The sequence below is a fragment of the Cynocephalus volans genome, chromosome 7 (genome assembly GCF_027409185.1).
Source record: "Cynocephalus volans isolate mCynVol1 chromosome 7, mCynVol1.pri, whole genome shotgun sequence".
In the NCBI taxonomy this organism is placed as follows: domain Eukaryota; kingdom Metazoa; phylum Chordata; class Mammalia; order Dermoptera; family Cynocephalidae; genus Cynocephalus; species Cynocephalus volans.
Window position 1 is genome coordinate 12123363 of NC_084466.1, and position 23838 is coordinate 12147200.

The following is a 23838-nucleotide window of genomic DNA, read 5'->3' on the forward strand; positions in this document are numbered from 1 at the left end:
CACTTCATATAATTCTCTCAAGGTCCATCCATGTTGTTGCAAATGGCAGTATTTCATTCGTTTTTATAGCTGAGTAGTATTCCATTGTGTAGATGTACCACATTTTCCGTATCCACTCATCTGATGATGGGCATTTGGGCTGGTTCCAACTCTTGGCTATTGTAAAGAGTGCTGCGATAAATATTGGGGAACAGGTATACCTTCGACTTGATGATTTCCATTCCTCTGGGTATATTCCCAACAGTGGGATAGCTGGGTCATATGGTAGATCTATCTTCAATTGTTTGAGGAACCTCCATACCATTTTCCATAGAGGCTGTACCATTTTGCAGTCCCACCAACAATGTATGAGAGTTCCTTTTTCTCCGCAGCCTCGCCAGCATTTATCGTTCATAGTCTTTTGGATTTTAGCCATCCTAACTGGGGTTAGATGGTATCTCAATGTGGTTTTGATTTGCATTTCCCGGATGCTGAGTGATATGGAGCATTTTTTCATATGTTTGTTGGCCATTTGTATATCTTCCTTAGAGAAATGCCTACTTAGCTCTTTTGCCCATTTTTTAATTGGGTTGCTTGTTTTCTTCTTGTAAAGTTGTTTGAGTTCCTTACATATTCTGGATATTAATCCTTTGTCAGATGTATATTCTGCAAATATTTTCTCCAACTCTGTTGGTTGTCTTTTAACTCTTTTAATTGTTTCTTTTGCTGTGCAGAAGCTTTTTAGTTTGATATAATTCCATTTGTTTATTTTTCCTTTGGTTGCCCGTGCTTTTGGGGTCGTATTCATGAAGTCTGTGCACAGTCCTATTTCCTGAAGTGTTTCTCCTATGTTTTCTTTAAGAAGTTTTATTGTTTCAGGGTGTATATTTAAATCCTTAATCCATTTTGAGTTGATTTTAGTATACGGTGAGAGGTATGGATCTAGTTTCATTCTCCTGCATATGGATATCCAGTTCTCCCAGCACCATTTGCTGAAGAGGCAGTCCCTTCCCCAGTGTATAGGCTTGGTGCCTTTGTCAAAGATCAGATGGCAGTAAGTGTGTGGGTTGATTTCTGGATTCTCTATTCTATTCCATTGGTCAGTGTGTCTGTTTTTATGGCAGTACCATACTGTTTTGGTTATTATAGCTTTGTAGTATAGCTTAAAGTCAGGTAGTGTTATGCCTCCAGCTTTATTTTTTTTGCTCAGCATTGCTTTGGCTATGCGTGGTCTTTTATTGTTCCATAGAAATGTCTGAATAGTTTTTTCCATTTCTGAGAAAAATGTCTTTGGAATTTTGATGGGGATTGCATTGAATTTGTATATCACTTTGGGTAGTATGGACATTTTCATTATGTTGATTCTTCCAATCCAAGAGCATGGAATATCTTTCCATCTTCTTGTATCCTCTCTAATTTCTCTCAGCAGTGGTTTGTAGTTCTCATTATAGAGATTTTTCACCTCCTTGGTTAACTCAATTCCTAAGTATTTTATTTTTTTGGTGGCTATGGTAAATGGGCAGCCTTTCTTGATTTCTCTTTCTGCATGTTCACTATTGGAGAAAAGAAATGCTACTGATTTTTGTGTGTTGATTTTGTATCCTGCTACTGTGCTGAAATCATTTATCAATTCCAACAGTTTTTTTGTAGAGGTTTTAGGCTGTTCGATATATAGGATCATGTCATCTGCAAACAGGGACAGTTTGACTTCATCTTTTCCAATCTGGATGCCCTTTATTTCCTTCTCTTCTCTGATTGCTCTGGCTAGTACTTCCAACACTATGTTGAATAGGAGTGGTGAGAGTGGGCATCCTTGTCTAGTGCCTGTTCTTAAAGGAAAAGCTTTCAGCTTTTCCCCATTCAGGATGATATTGGCAGTGGGTTTGTCATATATGGCTTTAATTATGTTGAGATACTTTCCCTGTATACCTAACTTATAGAGGGTCTTTGTCATGAATGAGTGCTGAACTTTATCAAATGCTTTTTCAGCATCTATAGAGATGATCATATGGTCCTTGTGTTTGAGTTTATTAATATGGCGTATCACATTTATTGATTTGCGTATGTTGAACCAACCTTGCATCCCTGGGATGAATCCCACTTGATCGTGATGAATAATTTTTCGTATGTGTTGCTGTATTCTGTTTGCTAGGATTTTAGTGAGGATATTTGCATCTATATTCATCAAGGATATCGGCCTGTAGTTTTCTTTTATGGTTATATCTTTACCTGGTTTTGGTATCAGGATGATGTTTGCTTCATAGAATGAGTTTGGGAGATTTGTGTCCGTTTCAATCTTTTGGAATAGTTTGTAAAGAATCGGTGTCAATTCCTCTTTGAATGTTTGGTAAAATTCTGCTGTGAATCCATCTGGTCCTGGGCTTTTCTTTGTTGGGAGCCTTCTGATAACAGCTTCAATCTCCTTTATTGTTATTGGTCTGTTCAAATTTTCTACGTCTTCACGGTTCAGTTTTGGGAGCTTGTGTGTGTCCAGAAATTTATCCATTTCCTCCAGATTTTCAAATTTGTTGGCGTATAGTTGTTTATAGTAGTCTCGAATGATTCCTTGTATTTCAGATGAATCAGTTGTAATATCGCCTTTTTCATTTCTAATTTTTGTTATTTGAGTCTTCTCTCTTCTTTTTTTTGTTAGCCATGCTAATGGTTTGTCAATTTTATTTATCTTTTCAAAAAACCAACTTTTTGATTCGTTGATCTTTTGAATTGTTTTTTGGTTTTCAATTTCATTCAGTTCTGCTCTGATCTTAATGATTTCTTTCCGTCTGCTAACTTTAGGATTGGATTGTTCTTGTTTTTCTAGTTCTTTAAGGTGAAGTGTTAGGTTGTTCACTTGCCATCTTTCCATTCTTCTGAAGTGAGCATTTAATGCAATAAATTTTCCCCTCAATACTGCTTTTGCAGTATCCCACAGGTTTTGGTATGATGTATCATTGTTTTCATTAGTTTCAATAAACTTTTTGATTTCCTGCTTGATTTCTTCTTGGACCCATATGTCATTAAGTAGAATGCTGTTTAATTTCCATGTGTTTGTATAGTTTCCAGAGTTTTGTTTGTTATTAATTTCTAGTTTTAATCCATTGTGGTCTGAGAAGATACATGGGATAATTCCAATTTTTTTGAATTTATTGAGACTTGATTTGTGACCTAATATGTGATCTATCCTGGAGAATGATCCATGTGCTGATGAGAAGAATGAATATTCTGAGATGGTTGGGTGGAATGTTCTGTAGATATCTGCCAATTCCAATTGGTCTAGAGTATTGTTTAGATCTTGTGTTTCTCTACTGATTCTTTGCCTAGATGATCTGTCTAATATTGACAGTGGAGTGTTCAGGTCCCCTGCTATTATGGTATTAGTGTCTATTTCCTTCTTTAGGTACAATAGAGTTTGTTTTATAAATCTGGCTGCTCCAACATTGGGTGCGTACATATTTATGATTGTTATATCTTCTTGATGGATCAGTCCTTTTATCATTAAGTAGTGTCCCTCATTGTCTCTTTTTATGGTTTTTAGTTTAAAGTCTATTTTTTCAGATATAAGAATAGCTACTCCAGCTCGTTTTTCTTTTCTGTTTGCATAGTAAATCTTTTTCCATCCCTTCTCTCTTAGTCTGTGTGAATCTTTATGGGTGAGGTGGGTCTCTTGTAGGCAGCATATAGTTGGGTCCTGCTTTTTGATCCAGTCAGCCAGTCTGTGTCTTTTAATTGGGGAATTTAAGCCTTTTACATTAAGAGTTGTTATTGAAAGGTGTTGATTTATTCCTAGCATTTTATTGGTTGTTTGGTTGTCTTAGGTGTCTTTTGTTCCTTGCTTTCTGATTTACTGTTTGGTTTCTTTGTTTGTTGGTTCCTTAGGTTGTAGATAGTGTTTTCGTTAGCTTGTTTTCTCTTCATGAATGCCATTTTTATTGTACTAGCGGGTTTAGATTTTTCTTGGGTTTTTATGGCAGTGGTAGTTATTTTTCAGGAACCAAACCCAGTACTCCCTGAGGATTTCTTGTAAGGGTGGTCGTGTGGTAGTGAACTCCCGCAGTTTTTGTTTGTCTGAGAAATATACTATTTGCCCCTCATTTCGGAAGGATAGCCTTGCAGGGTAGAGTATTCTTGGCTGGCAATCTTTGTCTTTTAGTATTTTGAAAATATCATCCCATTCCTTTCTAGCTTTTAGGGTTTGTGATGAAAAGTCTGATGTTAACCTGATTGGGGCTCCCTTATAGGTGATTTGACGCTTCTCTCTTGCAGCTTTTAAGATTCTCTCTTTGTCTCTGAGTTTTGCCAATTTGACTATGACATGTCTTGGAGAAGGCCTTTTTGGGTTGAATACATTTGGAGATCGTTGAGCTTCCTGGATCTGAAGATCTGTGATTTTTCCTATACCTGGGAAGTTTTCTGCCACTATTTTGTTGAATATGTTTTCAATGGAATCTCCATTTTCCTCCCCTTCTGGAATACCCATGACTCGGATATTTGAGTGCTTGAGGTTGTCTGATATCTCTCTCAGATTTTCTTCCATGTCCTTGATTCTTTTTTCTTTCTTTTTGTCTGCTTGTGTTATTTCAAACAGCCCATCTTCAAGTTCAGAGGTTCTCTCTTCAACTTCGACAAGCCTGCTGGTTAAACTCTCCGTTGTGTTTTTTATTTCTCTGAATAACTCCTTCAGTTCAGCAAGTTCTGCTACATTTTTTTTCAGGACATTGATTTCCTTGTACATTTCCTCTTTCAGATCCTGTATACTTTTCCTCATTTCATAATGATGTCTAGCTGAGTTTTCTTGTATCTCATTCAGTTTCCTTAGAATTATCACTCGAAATTCCTTGTCAGTTATTTCAAGGGCTTCTTGTTCTATAGGATCTAGAGTTTGAGATTTATTAACTTTTGGTGGTGTACTTTCTTGATTTTTTGTATTTCTGGTATCTTTTTTTTTGGTGTTTATTCATTGTGGCAGGGGTTTTCACAGTCCACTGGTTTGAGACTAATGACTAACTAGGATGTTGCTGTGGTTTCCAATTTGGTATGGCTCCCTCCGTGACTGCTCAGTTGGCCTCTAGTGCCTTGTGTGTGTGGTTGCCTCGGGTCTTGGGCTTCTCCGGGGAGCCACCTTTCTGGTCAGCTTGGACTCTGCTGGGCTGGTGGATCACGTACCACAGGGTGTGTGATCTCTGTTGAGCTTTCACTTCCTGTGCAGGACTTCTCCCCGTTCCGTGTGCTCTGGCCCAGGCTGTTAGATCATGCAGTGGCGACCCCACCGGGTGTGTGGTTTCTGTCGAGTCTCCACCTCCCTGGCCGCATGTCTCCCCTCTCTGTGCGCACTGTGCTGGGCTGGGGCGTGTCTTCTGCAGCCCTCGTCTATCAGCTGGGCCTTCAAGACCCTGCTCGGCACCACCTCGCCCAGGAAGTCTACCAGGTTTCTGCTAGGCACAGATGACCGGTCTCTCTGGGTGCCTTTGTAGCACTGTGTAGATCTTTCTCGGGTCTTGTTCACCTTTGTATCCCCCCGGTATAAACCGAGTCTAGCACCCGCCTGCAGCCTGGTCTCCGGCAGGTTCAAGCGGGCCTGTGAACTCTCCTACCACACTATTCCCAACCAGAAATTCGTTAGGCTTTTTTCCAAACTGGTGGCCGCAGAGATGGTATCTGCCTCCCAGTAACAGGAAGTTTACCGGGGGCCGGAGTCCAGGGTGTGGTGGAGTGACAGTCGGCCCGCCCGTACTTCCTTGCCCTCCCAACACTGGCTGGGGACGCCCCACGCCACCAGCCCCACCAGAGAACCACGGAGGGAGTGGGAGAGGAGGCCGGCCCGCAGGCTCCGGAAAGCCCTGCGCCAGGCCAAGCAAGTGGGAGGGCTCAGTGATGGCTGAGCAGGGCGGAGCTGCCCGCACCTGGGAAAATGAAGGCAGCACCGGGGCGGTGAGTGGCCTGGTGGTGCAGGCAGGAGCCGGGTGGGCATCCGCCCCCCGAACAGAACTGGGCCAAGGGTCACTCACAGGGTTATGCCAGGTCGGGTGCTCACTCTCTGTCTCTGGTTTGTCGCCTTCCATGTTCTCGCCGCTGCCGCCTCGGGCTGTTCAGTCGCGGCGTGGCTCGGGCACTCCCAGGAATCTTCTTTAATGCCGGCCTGAAACCTCGAATCCTGAATAGGGCAGCTGGCCACCTTCAGCGCGGCCCCGGCCTCCGGGATCCTGTCTGCATCCACAGCAGCCCTGGCGCCGTGTTCCCTGTTTCGAGACTCACTTTTGCAGCTAAAAAACAGTTCTTTTCCTGCTCCACACTTCAAAGCTGTTGCCTGTAAATGAGGCAGCCTCTCCTGCCGGGGGCAAAGTGGCGGTCACCCCCCACAACCAGCCAGCAGCAGCGGTCCTCCCTTAAGAGATGGGGAGAGGAAGGTCCACAAGTTTCCCGGCTGCCTGAGGCCCAGTGGCCGCCTTTTCCACCTCAGCTACTCCACGCCAGCCGCCGCAGCCGCTGCCATCTTGAAAACCAGCCAGTGCTGTTCTTAAATGGCCTGGAAAGCCAGCTTGTTAGCATGACTTCCTAGCAACAGTCAGATAGTCCGACATACTGGAGTCCCTCAGTAAATGACTGTAGAATTAGCTGAACAGGGGGTATGCAGTTTTCTGTGTTATATAGAAGGTTTACATCTTTATAAATAGTCCCCATTCCAGTTTAGAATATTCTTTTTAATCAGTCCTTTGCAACTTTCCACAAAAATGCAAAAGGTGCAACATTTTTATACTACAGAAAAATAAGACCAACTACCAACTCATTGCCAGAATCTGAAATAGCTTATCATTAACTATTTCATATTCATAACGAAACAGAAGACCCTTTAATGACTGAGATACAGATTCATCCTTTCCCTGCTGCTCACATGTTGGGTATAACACCCAGAGACTTAATGAGCCAAAAGACTGAGCTGCCTACCCACTGCAGAGAACTGTCTCTAACATCTTCTCTATAAATCACTTTTAAAATCTTAATTTCCAGGAAACACGATGGAATAAAGTGATGTGTGCACATGTGTGAGTGCATCTAGCTGAGCACATGTGCGTGCAGATGGGATGGAGGGAGGAGAGGAAGCCCCTAGGCAAATGGGAGTCAATAGGCCTTATCCTAGAATCTTATATTGTGCGATACAAAAAGAAAAAAAAAATTGTATTGGGCACAATAAAATAAGCAGGGGAAATAGTAGTCACATTTTCATTTTTATTAAAAAAAAATACTAGGCAGGCAAACGCCATGTCTAAAGTGTAGTTTATTTTAATATGCAAAAATGTTAGCATTTCCCTGACCAGAGCTGCTTTCTCTTTAAAGCTAAATAGAAAAATCTCATTCTTGAGCATCGTTATACAAATGGGTAGTAAAAGAACACAGTGAAATTTCCTATGTAGACTCTTAATAAATGCTCAGTTTATTTAACAATAGAACATACATCTGTGTTTTTAGAAGCACTGTCTATTTTGTATATATTACTAAATCATTATTGCACCAAAAGTAAAATATCAACTTTCATCTGAAATTTTATAGCATTTATCTGCCAATGAGATGCATTGTTTACATTACAAAAATTTAATATGACTGACATTAGCAAAATTGCTAATTAAGAAATAGAGCATAAATACTCCAGGAATCTTGACAGCCTGTTCTATGAAGAAAATTAATTCAGAAGTCTCTTATTTGCATAAATCTCCAGGTCTCATTTTCACAGCTGTTTGTTCTGTCAGCTAGATGGTTGCGTTTCCAAATTATTTTAACATAATAGGTGGGAAATATACCTTTCAACTAAAAATATCATACTCTGCAAGAAAGTTTGTTATGGGAATAATGTAAGTCGGTTCAGTTCATCTTGATATTTTTCTTAAAATAATGTTTCTATTATTGGTACTTTAACATTTAAGTCTTAAATTACTAAAATATTTTTATTATTAAAATATATTTTGTAATTTTTGGATTCCCATAAAAATGAGAAGCTTTTGTCTTTTTAATAGTAAAAATGTTAATGAGTACAGCCTATTTTAGAAAAGGATTAAAAATACTGGAGATATTTATTTTTTATTAATCAGTTAAGCATAATATGGAGTTCCAGATAGGTATCCAGGACTGTTTTAGACAAAGATAGTTAAAGATTTTTAAATATTGCTTAAAATAGGCATATATATTGTTTATTTAAGTAATTTAGATAATAGAAAGAGATCAGCAATTATTAGATCTTCAAATGTGTTTTGCCTGCAATATCCAAAAGGATAGCAGGAATTTGAAGTCAACAGATGCCAGCCTAGATATCCAGCAAACCATTCCCTGCCTGTAAGCTTGAGCTAATCATTTAAGCCCTCTGCACTTCATTTCCCGTCTGCAGTATGGGCTATAATACCTACAATAACTACTTCACAGGGTTATTGCTAAGATTACATAAAATAATGGACAATTAATGGCTTTGGGAGCTGCAAGTCACCATGCAAATGCTATTCATGGTTCACTGTCTCTTCTCATGTCACTTAATCTTAGCTGAAAAGAAATCCTAGAAGTCTGTACAAATTCATGATCATGTCTACAAAGTCATTTATCGTATTATATGTAAAATTTAACCCAGGCATGGCCAAGAGAAGAGATGATTTGATACACCTACATATATTTTGATAACTAGAAAAAGATTCACTGGTTTTCACAAATGAGCTTCTGACATATTTTTCTTTTACTCTCAAATTATATTTAAGCGTAGACTCTACTTAAAGTAATTTGCTGCTGGAAGAGGCATAACATTCTGATGTCTGCTTTGCTTCTAATTATGTTCAAGCTCATTTTGACATTTGAGGCCAATTATATTAGTCTAGATTCACTAAGACTTTTTCCTTAGTCATCTAAAATTTGACCAATAAACAGTTTTTTCCTTTCTCTCTTTGTACTCATTTAAGTGGAATGCTTGGCAACAAGCATATTTTGAGAACTGTAAAAGCAAAATATATAATGTGGGTTCATTTTGAAAAAAAGCAAGGAACTGCTTGGTCTTTCTTGCCAACAAACAAGGCAATCAAAGAATTAATTGAAACCACCAGTTACAACCTTATTTCTTTCTAATCACAAGGAATAAAATGTAGAGTAATTATTTTACAGATATATTGATATTTTAAATGTTTCACTTCTATTAACACAAAGGTAATTGATTTCAACAGCTTTCTAATTTCAGACTCCAAAAGAGTTTGTACATAGAGACATACGTGTCTCCAAAAACTATCATTTAAAAGCCACTAATAATTAAACCCTCCAGAACAGGGCCCTACAACAAAATTCATTCAATATTGCCTTTTGTTTTAAGATTCCAGTCTATGTGATCACTTCAACCACAGAGCAAAGCACCTAGTTTGTTTAGCCCTTACTAAATCCACTTGCGAACTCTGCCATTTTTATTGTTTACTCAGAAAAAGACTGTGATGAGTTGATAGCACCAAAAGGCAATTTATAGAATTACGTATTATTTTATTAATAACAAAACATTCACTGTAACCTTCTTCTGTAATTTTCATAGGTAATATCTGGTCTGGAAAAATATGTCGGAAAGCATATTGCATATTACATACAAACAGCTTTCCAAATCACTGCCATTTTCAACAGATCAGAAAATAGCAGATACTTACAGCTAGAAGATATCTTAGTAAACATTTCGTTTGACAGTGAAATAAAATGATACTATCAAAAACACAAACAAACTTTTAAAATCATGTATCTAAAGGAAATATTTCCTTAAAAATATAATTTATCCTATACTGTTTTTGAACTTTGAAAAATTTAATCATACCCGCATATGACATAAAAAGTTTTAAGTCATAGAAAATATATAGAAATTCTGAAATTTTAACAACTTTAATACAAATTGTTTTTCCTTGGGACAATATCTAAGACAGATTTTTAAATTATTATTTAAAATATTACTTTTATACTGACTTAATGTTTCTAAAGTATTCACATGTACTCTACTTTGATTCTCAAAACAATGTTCAGAAAGCGACAATATCATCGCATATTGGAGGGAGATTGGTCTCAGGAGGGCTGAGTGTTTTACCCAAAGCCACCAGGCCGGTCAGTGATTTAATCACAAACTCAGGCCCTGTGACTGCAGAAGCTGAGCTCTTGGTTCTCCACGTTGGTGCTCTACTGACTCATGAAGTGTCATGGTCTTTATATCAGCCTATTCAATTCAACTGCAGCCCTTCGGCTGTCCATCTAGAAGTTGATCTCTTGAGAGTAAAGGTGAAGATTAGTGGTGGTGGAAATTAGATCTGATGAAAAAGTTTTGAAAAGCTCCTGACTGATAATGCATTCACCAAAGATTGCAAAGAAGGCTTGCTGGGCAATGTTGAGGTCCCCCTGGAGGCTGTGGCGGGAGGACCCAGGTTCCCTGGGGTACAGCTTTCTCCACAGTGCAGCTGGATGGCGAGGTGCAGCCGTGCAGAGTTAGATTCACCTAGGAGTTTGCGTTTTTCCTGAGAGTTTGGCAAAAAAGACAGAGAGATGGAATTTGGAGAAGTGGGAAGAGTGCAATTGGATTGGTGGGCCATGGGATTCCATCTAAACCTGATAAGGAGGGATTTGAAGTAGAGAAATGACTACTGTCAAAGGTTTTAACATTATAGTACTATGCTTTTACTCCAAACTTAAATTTGTATTTAAGTAAAATTTAGTTTTGCCGCAGTAAACAGTGGCTCTTGGAGCTTTTGTTTACTATGGGATTTTAAATATATTTAATGCCCTTTTATTTGTTTTTCTTAACCCCTAATTCTCCATAAGATCTTCATCTTGTCATTTTTGATTTCACCAACCAATATGATTTTTAGACATTTAACCCCAACATTGGGAAGGTCCAACACTTAAAGATACGATATCTTTTTAAATATTGTAACAGCTTTGAATCATTGAATAAGTTTTAAACAAAAAAGATGAACGATACAGCAAAATATTAAAGGATCACGAAGTCAGTGGGTTTTTCAGAAGATAAACCTCCTCTACAAATTATTGCTATCTGAGTGGGAAAAAAGGATCAAGGAGATTGAGTAGGTGAATAATTAAGGCAATTGAAACCAAAGGAGGTGTCACTTTTGCTCTCTGAATACTGTAGAGGCAGGTCTTCTCTTTTAGGGCTGTCTGGTAGTAAGACACAGCAGGAACACTCCCGATAAAAAGGTTGAGCTACTGTGTAAATTGTCAAGTGGATTTCATTTGGAAAGCAAATCTATTGTGGAGAGAGTCCTTGAAGCCAACTAAAGATAAGAAAATAGATGCAAGTTATATTGTAAAATGGAAGTGTTCATGGATGACGTGAGTTGTATTTCTCACCACATTTGAAAAAATTGTAATATGTATATTTTCAAAGGTGAAAGAAATCCATGGTTTACATGTATTTTAATACAAACAATAAAAAAAATATTAAGTAAAAAGTCATTTACAAAAACATACGTCTACACAAAGACTTGTACACGAAAGTTCATGGCAGCATAATTTATAGTAGCCAAAAAGTAGAAACAACCCAAATATCTATCAATTAATAAATAGATAAAATGTGATATACCCATACAATAAAATATTATTTGTCTATAAAAGGGAATGACATGCTGGTACATACTACAACACGGATGAACTGTGACCACATCTCATATGATTCCCTTTATAGAAAATGTCCAGAACTGGCAAATCCATAGAAACAGAAAGTATATGATTGGTTGCCAAAGGCTTGGGGAGAGAGGAATGGAGAGCGACTGCTAACGAGTGTATAGCTCTTTTGGGGTTGATGAGAATGTTCTTAAATTAGATAGTAACAATGGTTGTACAAGTCTGTGAATAAATTAAAAGCCGCTTCACTATACACTTTAAAAGGTGAATTTTATGATATGTGAATTACATTTTGATAAAGTTGTTACTTTAAAATGTCCAAAAAAAGAGTATTTACCCCTCCCCTAGTTCCTTAGTCCTTTCTATTCCAGTCCTCGGATTTACAAGTTTGTTGTCTACGCTTTTAAGCATTTTCATGCACACAAAAATATATCTACATATGTATATTACAAATAGGATCATTATTCTGCTTGCTGTATTTTGATCAAAACCTAAGATGTTTACCCATTCTACTTTTTCTTCATATTTGATTATGTTTTAACCTAAATTGATATCCACACATGGTAAAATACCAAAATATACGTATTGTGTCATCAAATTTCAAAGGTCATCCATGATGTTTTTAAACAGGTTAAGAACTACTTTCCGAGATCTGGATTAACACTTTCAGCCTGTTTATTTGAGCAGCGAAGAAGAACACTCTTGCTTTGCCTTCACCTAACTCTAAGAAGGCCCAGCAGAGAGATTTGGGGTCAGAATGGATCACGGGGTTTGAGAAAGAAGAGGATTTTCTGTCATTAATGAAGCAGCTCTGCCACCAGCACTATGTGGCCCTTGGTGACCCTGATGGAATTTCTAGGGGACATTATCCAGCCCACCTATGACTGTTGTTCAAGGGGTGTTAGGAACAAAAGAGAAGCTATGAAAATACTTGTTTATTCCCTCTTTCTTCCCTCATTTTTATCTAAGTCTCCCAATCTAAGTTTATAACCAGAAAATAGAGCACCAAAATGTAAGGCCACTTAGAGGAAAACTCTTTTAGTAGAGATATCAAGGAATATTGAGGAGAAATGCAAAGCTGAGACCAAGAACTAAAATTGGATTTAGCAGGCTTTCCTGACAGATTGGATGGAGGATGGGAGGAAATGAGAAGGACCAAGGATGTCTTCAAGGTCATTGGCCTGAAGAACTTGAAGAATGAATGTGTCATTTTCTAGATGGGAAGAAATACAGGAAGAACAGGTTTGGGAGTGGGGCACGGAGAGTTTAATAAGGCATTAAATGTTTGGGGTTCCTGTTAGACATCCAGGTGGAGATGCGGAATTGGTTCCGGCCATGCGGCTGAGATATAAATATGGAAGCCACGAGTATAGAGATGGTAATTAAAGGCATTAGAAGGGGTGAGATCGACTACTCATTGAGTGTTCAGAAACAAGAAAGAGATCTGAGGTTCGAGCCCTGGGCCTCTGCAAATTTTAGAGGTTAGGAAATTAAGACGCCACCAGCAGAGGAGCCTGGGAAGGGCTGGCGGTGGATTTGGTAGCTCTGTGCTGCAGTGCTGTGGCCCTTCGGTGACTCAAAGACCCTTGTTCTGCTCTTGGACGTACCATCCCTGTGAAAGCACTCCCTCACGCTCTGCTCTTGTGATTTCTACCCACTACTCTCTGGTTTTGCTCCTCTTTGCTTTGCTCTCACACACCCAAGAAATATGATATACTCTGAGTATAAAAAGGAACTCACTAAGCTAATGATTTTCAAAACTTTTCTTCTCCATTAGGTGAAAGTCACTGCAGTCTCTACTCAATACATTTTTTTTCCCCACTTAACTTCTATGCATTCAGAGATTTTGCTTCCTTGGAAAATCAATGTGCTTGTAACTCTGACTTTGTGATTTCTCTTCCATTGCTCCTACTTAACTGCATGGCCAATCTCCATTCACTTATTCACTTCCAGATTCTACGGGTTACAATGAGATTTTTCCCATAGTTTCCAACTGAAATTCATTAGAGACTTGTTCTGATTAACGTAGGTCTTCCCTGATGGGGTCGATTTGCTTGTTCCAGATCAACTCATGTGCAAACTGGACTATTCTCAGGTTAACGGCTCATCCCTGGTTCATTTAGCAGCAGGTAGGCACCTGCAGTATTAACAGTGATGGACCTGTATAAGATGTCTCATATGTGATTATGTCATCAGAAACAAAAAAGAAGCACTTGTGAACAAAGTCATTTACCCCTATTCACAAGTATAGGCTTAAACCTGAAGAGGAACATAGAAAAATGGAGCCAAATCACAGACTTCTCTGCCCCTAAAGCCCAAGGAAATGAATAAAACAGCCTGGAAAAAAAAATACACCAGGAAAACCACACAAAGGAATGGCTACAATTTCATATTATTTTCTTTAAATAGCAGTTACCAGGAAAGAGAAGAGGTGATAGAGAGAAAGAGAATGTTCTAGGTGCATCCCTTAAGCCTGGCTTTGGGAAGAAGGAATTGAGAAGAAATGAAGTTGGGAAAGCAAGTCCTAAAGCATATACTACACAATGGAATACTGGTCTGCTATAAAGAAAAAGAAATGAAATACTACCATTTGCAGCAACATGGATGGACTTAGAGAAAATTATATTAAGTGAAACAAGTCAGGCACAGAAAGAAATACCACATGTTCTCGCTTATTTGTGGGAGCTAATAAAAATAAATAAAAAATATACAAACAAACAAACAGGAAGGGGGAAAAAAGATACAACAATCACAACTCCTTGAACTTGTTAAGACAAGTGAACAGATATGATGTTGATGGGGGGACAGAGGGAGGGAGGAAAAGGTGGAATTGGTAAAGGGACACGAAAATTAACTACATTGTATATCAATAAATTAAAATTTAAGAAAAAGAAATCTGCATCTAAGATAGATAAATTAAGGAATATACTGAGAAAGGGTATGGACAGCACCACCAGAAGTGAAAACAAAAATGGTTAAAAATGGTCTCTGGGAAATGGGACTGAGTTCTCAGGCATAAGACTGTTGCTTTGTACTCATTAGAAACCCAGCATGAGGTTTCTTTACTATTTAATGTTTCAATCATATGCGTATCACCTGATTAAAATTTTGAAAAATAAAAGCAAAATATGAGCAAAAACTATGTAAGGAGAAATCTTCTTTCATAATTATGAATTTAGACTTAGCAGATGGAAATACATGCCTTTCTCCTAGACTGGAAATAATTTGAGAACAATATCAATTTTTCTTAAATGATTTACTGTGATCCCAATGAACCAAACAACAAGGTTTTGGGGGGAAAATAACATATAAAATTAAATAAGAAAAATCTGAAAACAAAGGGTTATGCATATGGGCTAGTAAACCTACCAGTTATTAAAATGTAAAATTATTAAGAAATTTGGAGATGAAATAGATTGATGGAAAAGAATAGAAAGTTTAGAAGTAGAGCCATAGACCTATGAATATTCAATATATGATGAAAAAAATCTATCTAATTAGTGAAAAAAAGATAGATTTATTTAGTTAAATGGTGCCGAATCAACTAATCATTTATTGAAAAGAGAAATTAAGATTAATTCCTGTCTCATTACTTATACAAAATAAATTCCAGATTTAAAATGATTTAAACAGCTGCCTCAGGTTTGACATGGTCAACATAACAAAATAAGGAAAATGTCAAACTACTATGTAAAACCACAGGTACATTTATATCCAATCTTGCAGTGAGATTAAGCAAAATAAAAACACTTTAAATAAAATGAATGGTAAATTAGAACACACAAAATTTTTTTAATTTAGGTTTGCAAAAGTACCATAAGTAGATAGGAAAAAATACATTAAACACATATGACAGATGAAACGATTGGTTTTCTTAATTTATAAAGAACTGGTGGAAGCCAATATGGGGGGTGGAAGGGGGTCGACAGTATAGGAATATGGGATAACATATTCACTAGTAAAACAAAGAAAAAAAGGGTATATAATGCAGCTTATGACATACAGGGATGTAATTCTCGAGTCTTTTGAATATCAAATGTACATCTCCACGTGATAAATGTGTTCATATTTAAGAACCAAACCTCAGTAGTTCAGTGAAATATACCGACTTCCTCTAGGCCCTTTTCATTGCTGCCTTCTCCACCTTGAAGCCCACCTCATCTCCATTACACAGGACAATTGCCATCATTTCCCCAAGATTGTTCTTGACTCACCCAAGAGGAATAAATTGGTTTGTCTATGTTTTCCCTGTCAACTTTAAAATATTTCTCTTACACACCGTAGTTTTCATTCTTCCTTTTCTTAGAATCGGCCCTGTTGTCTTTTTCTTCCCCTCTTAGTTATAAATTTCTTAAGAGAAAAAACTATGTCTTACTCCTCTCAATTTCTAATACATGGAAACTTTAGTAGCCACTAATAATCCTGGTTTGAATAAATAAAGGCACAGGCCCCCGCAGACAATACAAGAATACTCCAGTAAGTATATTTGATTTGCAATCTCAAACAAACTACCATTTGAATTTAAATGTCTGGATAAAATCTTAACAAAACCAATAAGGCACCCTTTGAGCAGGACACAAATTAATTTTCAGCCTATAACAGAGGTATTTTGTGGCACTACCTTTCATTGGTTTATTCATGCCAGCAGCTGTAAACACATAATCCCCTTGTAACAGAAAACTTTGTTCTCAAATATAATTCCCAGCATTTCACAATATGAACTTTCAGGTGGTTGAGCTGTGTGGAAATGAGGTTTTTTTTCTTCTGAGTCTCTGAAAAGAGCAGAGGATAACCCCAGTGTTCTTGCCCACATTGCTTATCTCCCAACAACAGATTACCATCCCATAGCTCCACATTCCTGAGCATTTACTGAATGCATAATAGCTGAGTATTCATCAAAGGTAATGCAGTTGATGAAAACAAATTAACCTGATTTGTGTCCAAGACGGCTGAAAAGTACACCTGAATGTTTGGTCTCTAGGGAGCAAAAATAAATCTGTTGGGCTTAATCACAAGCTTTCTTGTCATTTGGGGGAAAGAAAGCCATGTCCAGTAAAATTCCTTTTATACTTGTGGGCGTTATGACTCTTCACCTATTGCTCATGAGTCTTTTGGATATACACACGCTTTCACACTGGTGGCAGCTTTGTTGAATAAAACACAGCAATCTGGTATTTTTATGTGAATTATCTTCAGAACTTGTGTTCCTCACCTTTGGATGTAATAAATATTCAACAGAAAAAAAAATACAGGGAAAAGATAATTACCCTCAATGACAAGTTCTGGCATATTTATGAGGTTAAATGATGTATTGAAAAATTCTCGGAAGTATTTTTAGAATGAGTTCAAGTTAATTTTTGTGAAGAATGGCCTTCTCTTAGGCAACTTGGCAAGGAAAGTATTATGTTGTTCTTGGTGATGCTGTGGTCAAGTATCAGTAACAGCATACTTTATATTTTCATGAACAAAACACTTTGTAGGATAATAAGATTGTAGAAAAATTAACTCAAGGAGAAGTTAAGTGCATCATACATGGACAAAGGATAAGTAGAAAAACTTATCTCCTACTTCAAGATTCATTTAACAATTAATTGCTCCTTTATTCAAATGAGTCCACTATGTTCTGGGCTTTGAACATGACATTTGTGAAAAGGTTAATTATCCCTAGTAAAGGAAACCGCACTAAGAGAGATTACTGTGTGATTAGGACTGGCAAGTGGGAGATTCAAGACTTCACTGCACGCAGGACACCATACTTGGAGGAGTACTTACTTTGTGGTCATGATACTCAGGTGCTACCTGCTGTTACTGCCACAAATTAATAGAATGTCTGTGGGCTTAGCATCATTGGGGCTCATGTTCCTTATCTTCAAAAAGAAAGAATCAGATTAGATTATCTATAGGGTCCCTTTTAGCTCTAAGATCCTATCAGTGTAACAGGGAGTTTATCTTGAGCTCAGTCTGTCTTTGTATTATCCCAGACTTTATTTCTTGGAATCCCAATACCTGAAAATTTAATGTATGTCTTCATTGTACTGAAACTTAAAAGGACATATTTCCAGAGTCACTAGATTCCAATTGTCAGCTTTTTCCAGACATCGTTAGAAAATCTCATTAAGAAGCATTTGTTGACCGTTAATGTGTACAGGATAAAAGTCAAGGATGCATATATAATCATATATTTAATTAGAAAAACATGTAAGAATGGAACTAACCAAACATCTTTGCAGAAAGAGTATGAGGCTTTTAGCTTCACTGGCTTTTGTTGGAACGCTCTATTTTTTTTTTTCGTCTTGGCTCTTTCCAGGGTCTTGACTCTGTGCCTTGAAATTTGTTTTAAAAATCCTGAAAAATGTGTTTGTCTTTATTAAGTTGCTCAGCATGGCAATATCATTTAGAAATATTTTCTTTTTAGAGAGTCACATGTTTTTAATATGATAGCTGAAATAATTTGATAGATAGGTACTATAAAAATAAAATTAAGGTTATTATTCTCATATAGTTTAGACAATCAAATGCAATTCACTATAAAAACAAGTTTCTCTTAGCAGCAGCAGCAACAGAAAAAAAAAATCTGTTGGAAATGTTAAATAGCTTGCTGAAAGGAAAAAAAAAATGAAAGGCAAATAAGCCAAAATTCTGAATTTTTTTTCCAATTTGCTCAATGGTATTTATCACCAACAAGGCTAATTTTAATTTAGGTTAAGTATTTTAGTTTTCCACACCAAATAGTTAGATATTGCACTTGCAAAATCTTTGTTCTCAGCTCTCGTTTGTTGAACAAAGACTGTTGTTTCCCTAATCAATCAGATAAACATCAATAATATTGAGATCAAAATCCTCAAACTCCAATACTAATTTTAAATTGCATGCAGGCTAAAGCTGGTGTGTAATGCCTCCCTTCTTTTCCTCTGTAGGCATTTATGTCCATGTTCCAGATCCTCACCCAGGAAGGGTGGGTGGACGTCATGGACCAAACTCTAAATGCTGTGGGACACATGTGGGCGCCTGTGGTTGCCATCTACTTTATTCTCTATCATCTCTTTGCCACTCTGGTGAGTTGAGCATTTCTTTTCAATTATATCTTGGAATTCATAATGTGATGAACATCAACAGATAGCTGGCCTCCTGTCAATTTTAAAATGAGAGCCACAGGGCAAATGTAGAGTAGTCCAATTGCATTCCACATTTCTATGAATCAAAGAGCTACCTGAGGAGTTAGATTTCAGATCTGTGAAGTTAGAAGTTGTCTCCATTAGGTACAAGTGCTGACAGGAAGGAAAACAAGACAAAACAAAATGGAAAGCCCACATTTTCATGCCAATTTAACTTTCCCTAAGCATTCACACCTAGATGATCTAAGGATCAAACTGGAGTTACATTATTTTTTTTTCATCATGTACAGACACTCTCTTCAATTTCACTGCATCCTCTTCACATCTGTAATTAAACTGAAGACAGAAGCGGGAGACCTCAGGGTGCAGTCAGTTAATTAGAAATCAGCGCAGTGTTTTTGTGCAATGTGCCACTGAAAGAAACACATGGGAGAAAATAAAGCACATAGCTGCAAGTATCATAAAAGCACAAGAAAACAGAGTACCAAAGTCCAGGAAAAAGTAACTTCTGTCACACAAGCAGGTTTTTCTCTTCAATGTGTCTCTATTAAAAACAAAGAAAAAAAGGGTATATCATGCAGCTTATGACATACAGGGATGTAATTCTCGAGTCTTTTGAATATCAAATGTACATCTCCACGTGATAAATGTGTTCATATTTAAGAACCAAACCTAAGCTCTAATATTACATTAAAATTTCCAAGTTAAGGATTCAAATGTTACCATTTGTTAGGATCACATGAAATAAAAACAACTGCTATTATTTGAGAGGTGAAATGTTTTACAATATTATTCCTAATCTTTAGAACGATCAAATTAGGTGATATTCCCAGTTAACAAGTAATGAAACCAAGGCTCAGAGAGATTTAGTAATTTGCATGATGTCCCATAGAGTGTTAATGTTAGAGCCAGAGTGTCCCCAGGTTTGTCGCTGCTTCCCTAGATAGTGAAGTTTAAAGTTGTCATTGAAAATGTCTGTGTCAAGTTAAACCTCCATCAAAGAACCACTAAAATTAAACAAGTTACATGTGATCTCTAAGGTACCTTCCAAGTGTAAATAACTGAATCAAGTTGAGGAACTAGATGTGTTAACTTAGGAGTTGCATTTGCTATAGGCAAAGGCTTTCAAAACTAAGGGACATCTATCAAAAAGTTCATGAGAATACATTGTTATGTCGTGTAAAGCTATGCAAGTTCTAGAATCACATAAAAATAGTTTGGGCCTTTTTTTTTTTACGTGGGGTTGACTTTTTCAACATTCACAGAAGGAAAGAACACTGGGCAGTGAGAACAGAGGCATGGCTTCCAGAGCTGAATCTGCCTGAGCTGATGTTTGCAGGACAATTAACCCCGGTGTTTTTGCCTCTTTCCTTCCAGAACCTTTAAGTCTGTGTCATTCATCCACTCATTCATCCATTCACTCATTTATTCATGTATGAATTCAATTAATGTTTATTAAGTATCTGCTATGTATTTAAGTCATGCTAAAACTATGAAATAGCTTGGAGACTATTGATAATGAGTTAAATGCAGGATAGATTTGATTGAAATCACCCATGTAAGGGAACACTAAATCTAATTGTTTTCCTATTAAAACAGTATAATGGTTTGCTATTGTCATTGAAGATATTTTACACTCAGGTATAGATTTGATTCTTAATTCAGAGTCATGAAATATGAAAGCTGGAAGAAAAACTATCTTGCCTAGTAAATTACTTAGTAAGGTAATATTTTTTTCAAGAGAAATTCTACTGGGATCACTAATATAATAGAATAAAATATTAAAACTGGTACATAGCCTTCTTGGGCAGTCTAAATCTTCTTTATGGGCCACAAATATGGCATTGATTGTGAGCACTTAAGCACATCTAAGGACTCCTGGGGTTCATCGGAGGCTTTAGGAATCCACAGAGCACAACTTGAAAACCCTTTTCTAATTTCACCCCTTTGTTCTACTGACTTAAGTATCTGCCCAAACATCTATTATCATTTTTTTCATTGTGATTTTCTAAATATAGTTTTAAGTTTAACTGAAATTTGATTTTAACTGAAAATTGAATTATTTGTTCTTTTATTCACAATTTTTTTTTTAAATCCATAAAGCAATTGAGAATTAAAAAGTCTTCATGTAAACCAGAGCAGTTTGGTACTTATGGTGTAGTACAAGAGTATGGAATTGGAGTCTAAAAATCTAGATTCAGGTTCTAGCTCTGCTGTTCACTAGATATGAGACTTTGGAAGAATCAGATAAAATCCCTGATCTCTATGTTGTGTTTTACCTGAAAGTAAGGATAAAAATGCCCAACATACCTAGTTTCCAAGTTTGTCATGTACATGTGAGTTAACCTTGTATTTTTTGAGGAGGTCATGGTATAAAAGGACATCACAGCTATCACCATAACTGAGTTCCTTTAAGTTTAAATAAGATGGTGTATGTATTTAAAGCTATATATTAATAAATGTTAAAATTGCATTGTTAGTTTGGATGTTTTAATTCATAGAAGTGAAGTATTGTTGGTCATTTAAAGTATTACTCATGCCCCATCCTGGACCAGTTTCTTCTCTTTCTTCCTTCCTTTCTTCCCTGTACCCCTCTCCCAGGCAATGACTGTGATAAATTTAATATGAATCCATCTTCCAGTTTTTAAATCATATTTCACTTAATTTAACATACTGTCAACCATAAGGAGACTCATTTTATTTAACAATAAGGAAAAAACAAACTATGCCTGTTTAGTGTTGTTAAAATTGGAAAATAAATATGCATCAAATCGATGAAATGCAGAGGTTTCCCACACATGCATGCATCCATTAAAACTATATAGTATTTTAAACTTAAGGTTATCATCAAAGTACATTTTATACCATAAATTTTAAATATTAATATCAGGTTTTTTTAGTTTGAGAGGCACTGCTCCAGTGAACTGATGTCCACCCCAGAGGACTGGCTTCGTGTACACACTCCTTTCCCTGTAATGTCCACACTCCATGCGGAGGCCAAGTCAGATTTGGTTGTGTGTTTCCCTCCTTACCAATCATTAGTATCAGCAATTTTCAGAATAAATGGTATCAACCTCGGCATACATTCTGCAATTAGTTCAGTCATTAGTATAGATAGTTGTATAGTGGTCCATTGATTGAATATGCCATATTTGCTTATCCGTTTCCCTCCTGATGGATATTTAGGCTGCTTTCCAATGTTTTACTCTCATACTGCTATAATACATTTATACACTGTGTCACCTTGTGTGAGAATTTCTTTAGCATATATGCCAGAAAGTAGAATGCCTGGGTCTTAAATACTGCCCAAATTACTCTCTACAAGGGGTCTGCAAGCCCAAATACCAAATCCAGTCCATGACCTGTGAGCTAAGGATAGTTTATGTGTTTTGAAATGGTTTTGTAAGTACAGACCCACCTAGTATCTTCGATGTTGCCTAGTGGCCTTCAAAGCCTAAAATATTTACAGTCTGAACCTTTAAGAAAAAATTTGCAAACCCCTACTCTATAGGCAAATTGCACTAATTTACCCTCCTATGTGTAGTGATTGAGAATTCCTGTGTTCTTACATTCTCACTTATATTTGATATTGTTTGACATTTAAGATTTTGACAGTCTTATGAGTGAACAATGGTACAGTATCACTTTGCCTTAACCTGCATTTTTTTCATTTCCATAATTATTAATAAGGGAGCACCTCACCATATGTTTATTGGCCATTTTCTTTGTGACTCGCCCAGTCATTTGCTTTACTTATTTTTCTGAAAGCTAGTTTGTCTTTCTTTAATTCCATTTGTTGGAGTGGTGTATAATCTGAATATTAATCCCTTGACTATTACATATGTTGCAAATACCCTCTCTTAGCAGTATTTTTTTATTCCAATTTGTCTGTGATGTTTTTTGACTTTTTTTTTAATCAAAAATAATAATTGTACATATGGTGTATAATGTGATGCTTTAATGCATGTACATATTGTGGAATGATAAAATTAGATCAAAACTATCAGTTTTTCACATAATTATGGTCGATATTTATTTTGGACTCATGCTTAAGAAATTCTTTCCCACTCTGAGGTAATAAAAATATTCTCCTCTATGGGCCGAGCCCGTGGCGCACTCTGGAGAGTGCGGCGCTGGGAGAGCGGCGACGCTCCCGCCGCGGGTTCGGATCCTATATAAGAATGGCCGGTGCACTCACTGGCTGAGTGCCGGTCACGAAAAAGACAAAAATAATAATAATAATAATAAAATAAATAAATAAATAAAAAATATTCTCCTCTATCTTCTTCTAATTGTTTACAATTTTCACCTTCAGGTCTTTAACCCATCTCAATTTACTATTTATATTTATATACAGATAGATGAAATATAATGTTTAAATAAAATTCAAATCAATTTTTCTCAACCAGATTTACATCAGAAATTTAAAGCTTTGACATATTTATTTGGTTTCTCTGATTATGAAGTTTAAAACAAAAAAGGTCTACCATTCAGACTTTTAAATGTATAAATGATTTTTTAAAAGGGAAAACACTAGACAACTAAATTAAAACCAAGAGTATCACTTGTATATTACACAAAAAGTCTAGGTACTGTAGTTGCTTCCCAGCTCACTGGAGATTTTGCTTAAAATGTGAGCCCCAATTGTTTTTCTTTTCATGTGTACTCTTAGACCAATAGTCACAGTGGGCTCTATCAGGTTAGCTCAACTGATTCAGCAGTTTGACTGAACCTCAACTACTATGTGTAAGTACTAACCTACATCTTGGGCAATGTGGAAAAGAACTTAGTCCGTGTCATCTTAGAGCCTGCAACCAATCAGGAATTAGTACTAATAAACACAAACCAACCAACCAGCCAACAAATAAAAGCTGTGATTCAAGGTTCATAATGCAAGTGAAAAAGAAGAAAGAGCACGTTGCTGCTTGTGACATTATCAATGCCTACATAATAAACATCTGCTTCCCAGTTGTTCCAGGTCCATTTGATGTGTAATATTAAAAATATTGGCAGTAAAACAGCTGGAGATGGTTTGTGGACCAACATATAAACATGTGCACAGGGATGATAGGCCTGTGTTATGTGCACATTGCGTGCCCTTAAAAACTGAACATTGACAAGTTAA

At 36.9% G+C, this 23838-nt stretch overlaps 1 protein-coding gene across 2 annotated transcripts in view; it reads left to right on the top strand.

Annotated features, from left to right (window-relative positions):
- Positions 1-23838, top strand: part of NALCN (sodium leak channel, non-selective) — a 304715-nt gene that overhangs the window by 165567 nt on the left and 115310 nt on the right. For both annotated transcript variants that reach the window (XM_063102662.1, XM_063102664.1), the window contains one exon: positions 18516-18653. In XM_063102662.1, coding sequence (XP_062958732.1) covers positions 18516-18653 — 138 coding nt within the window. The remainder of the gene's footprint in view (positions 1-18515; positions 18654-23838) is intronic.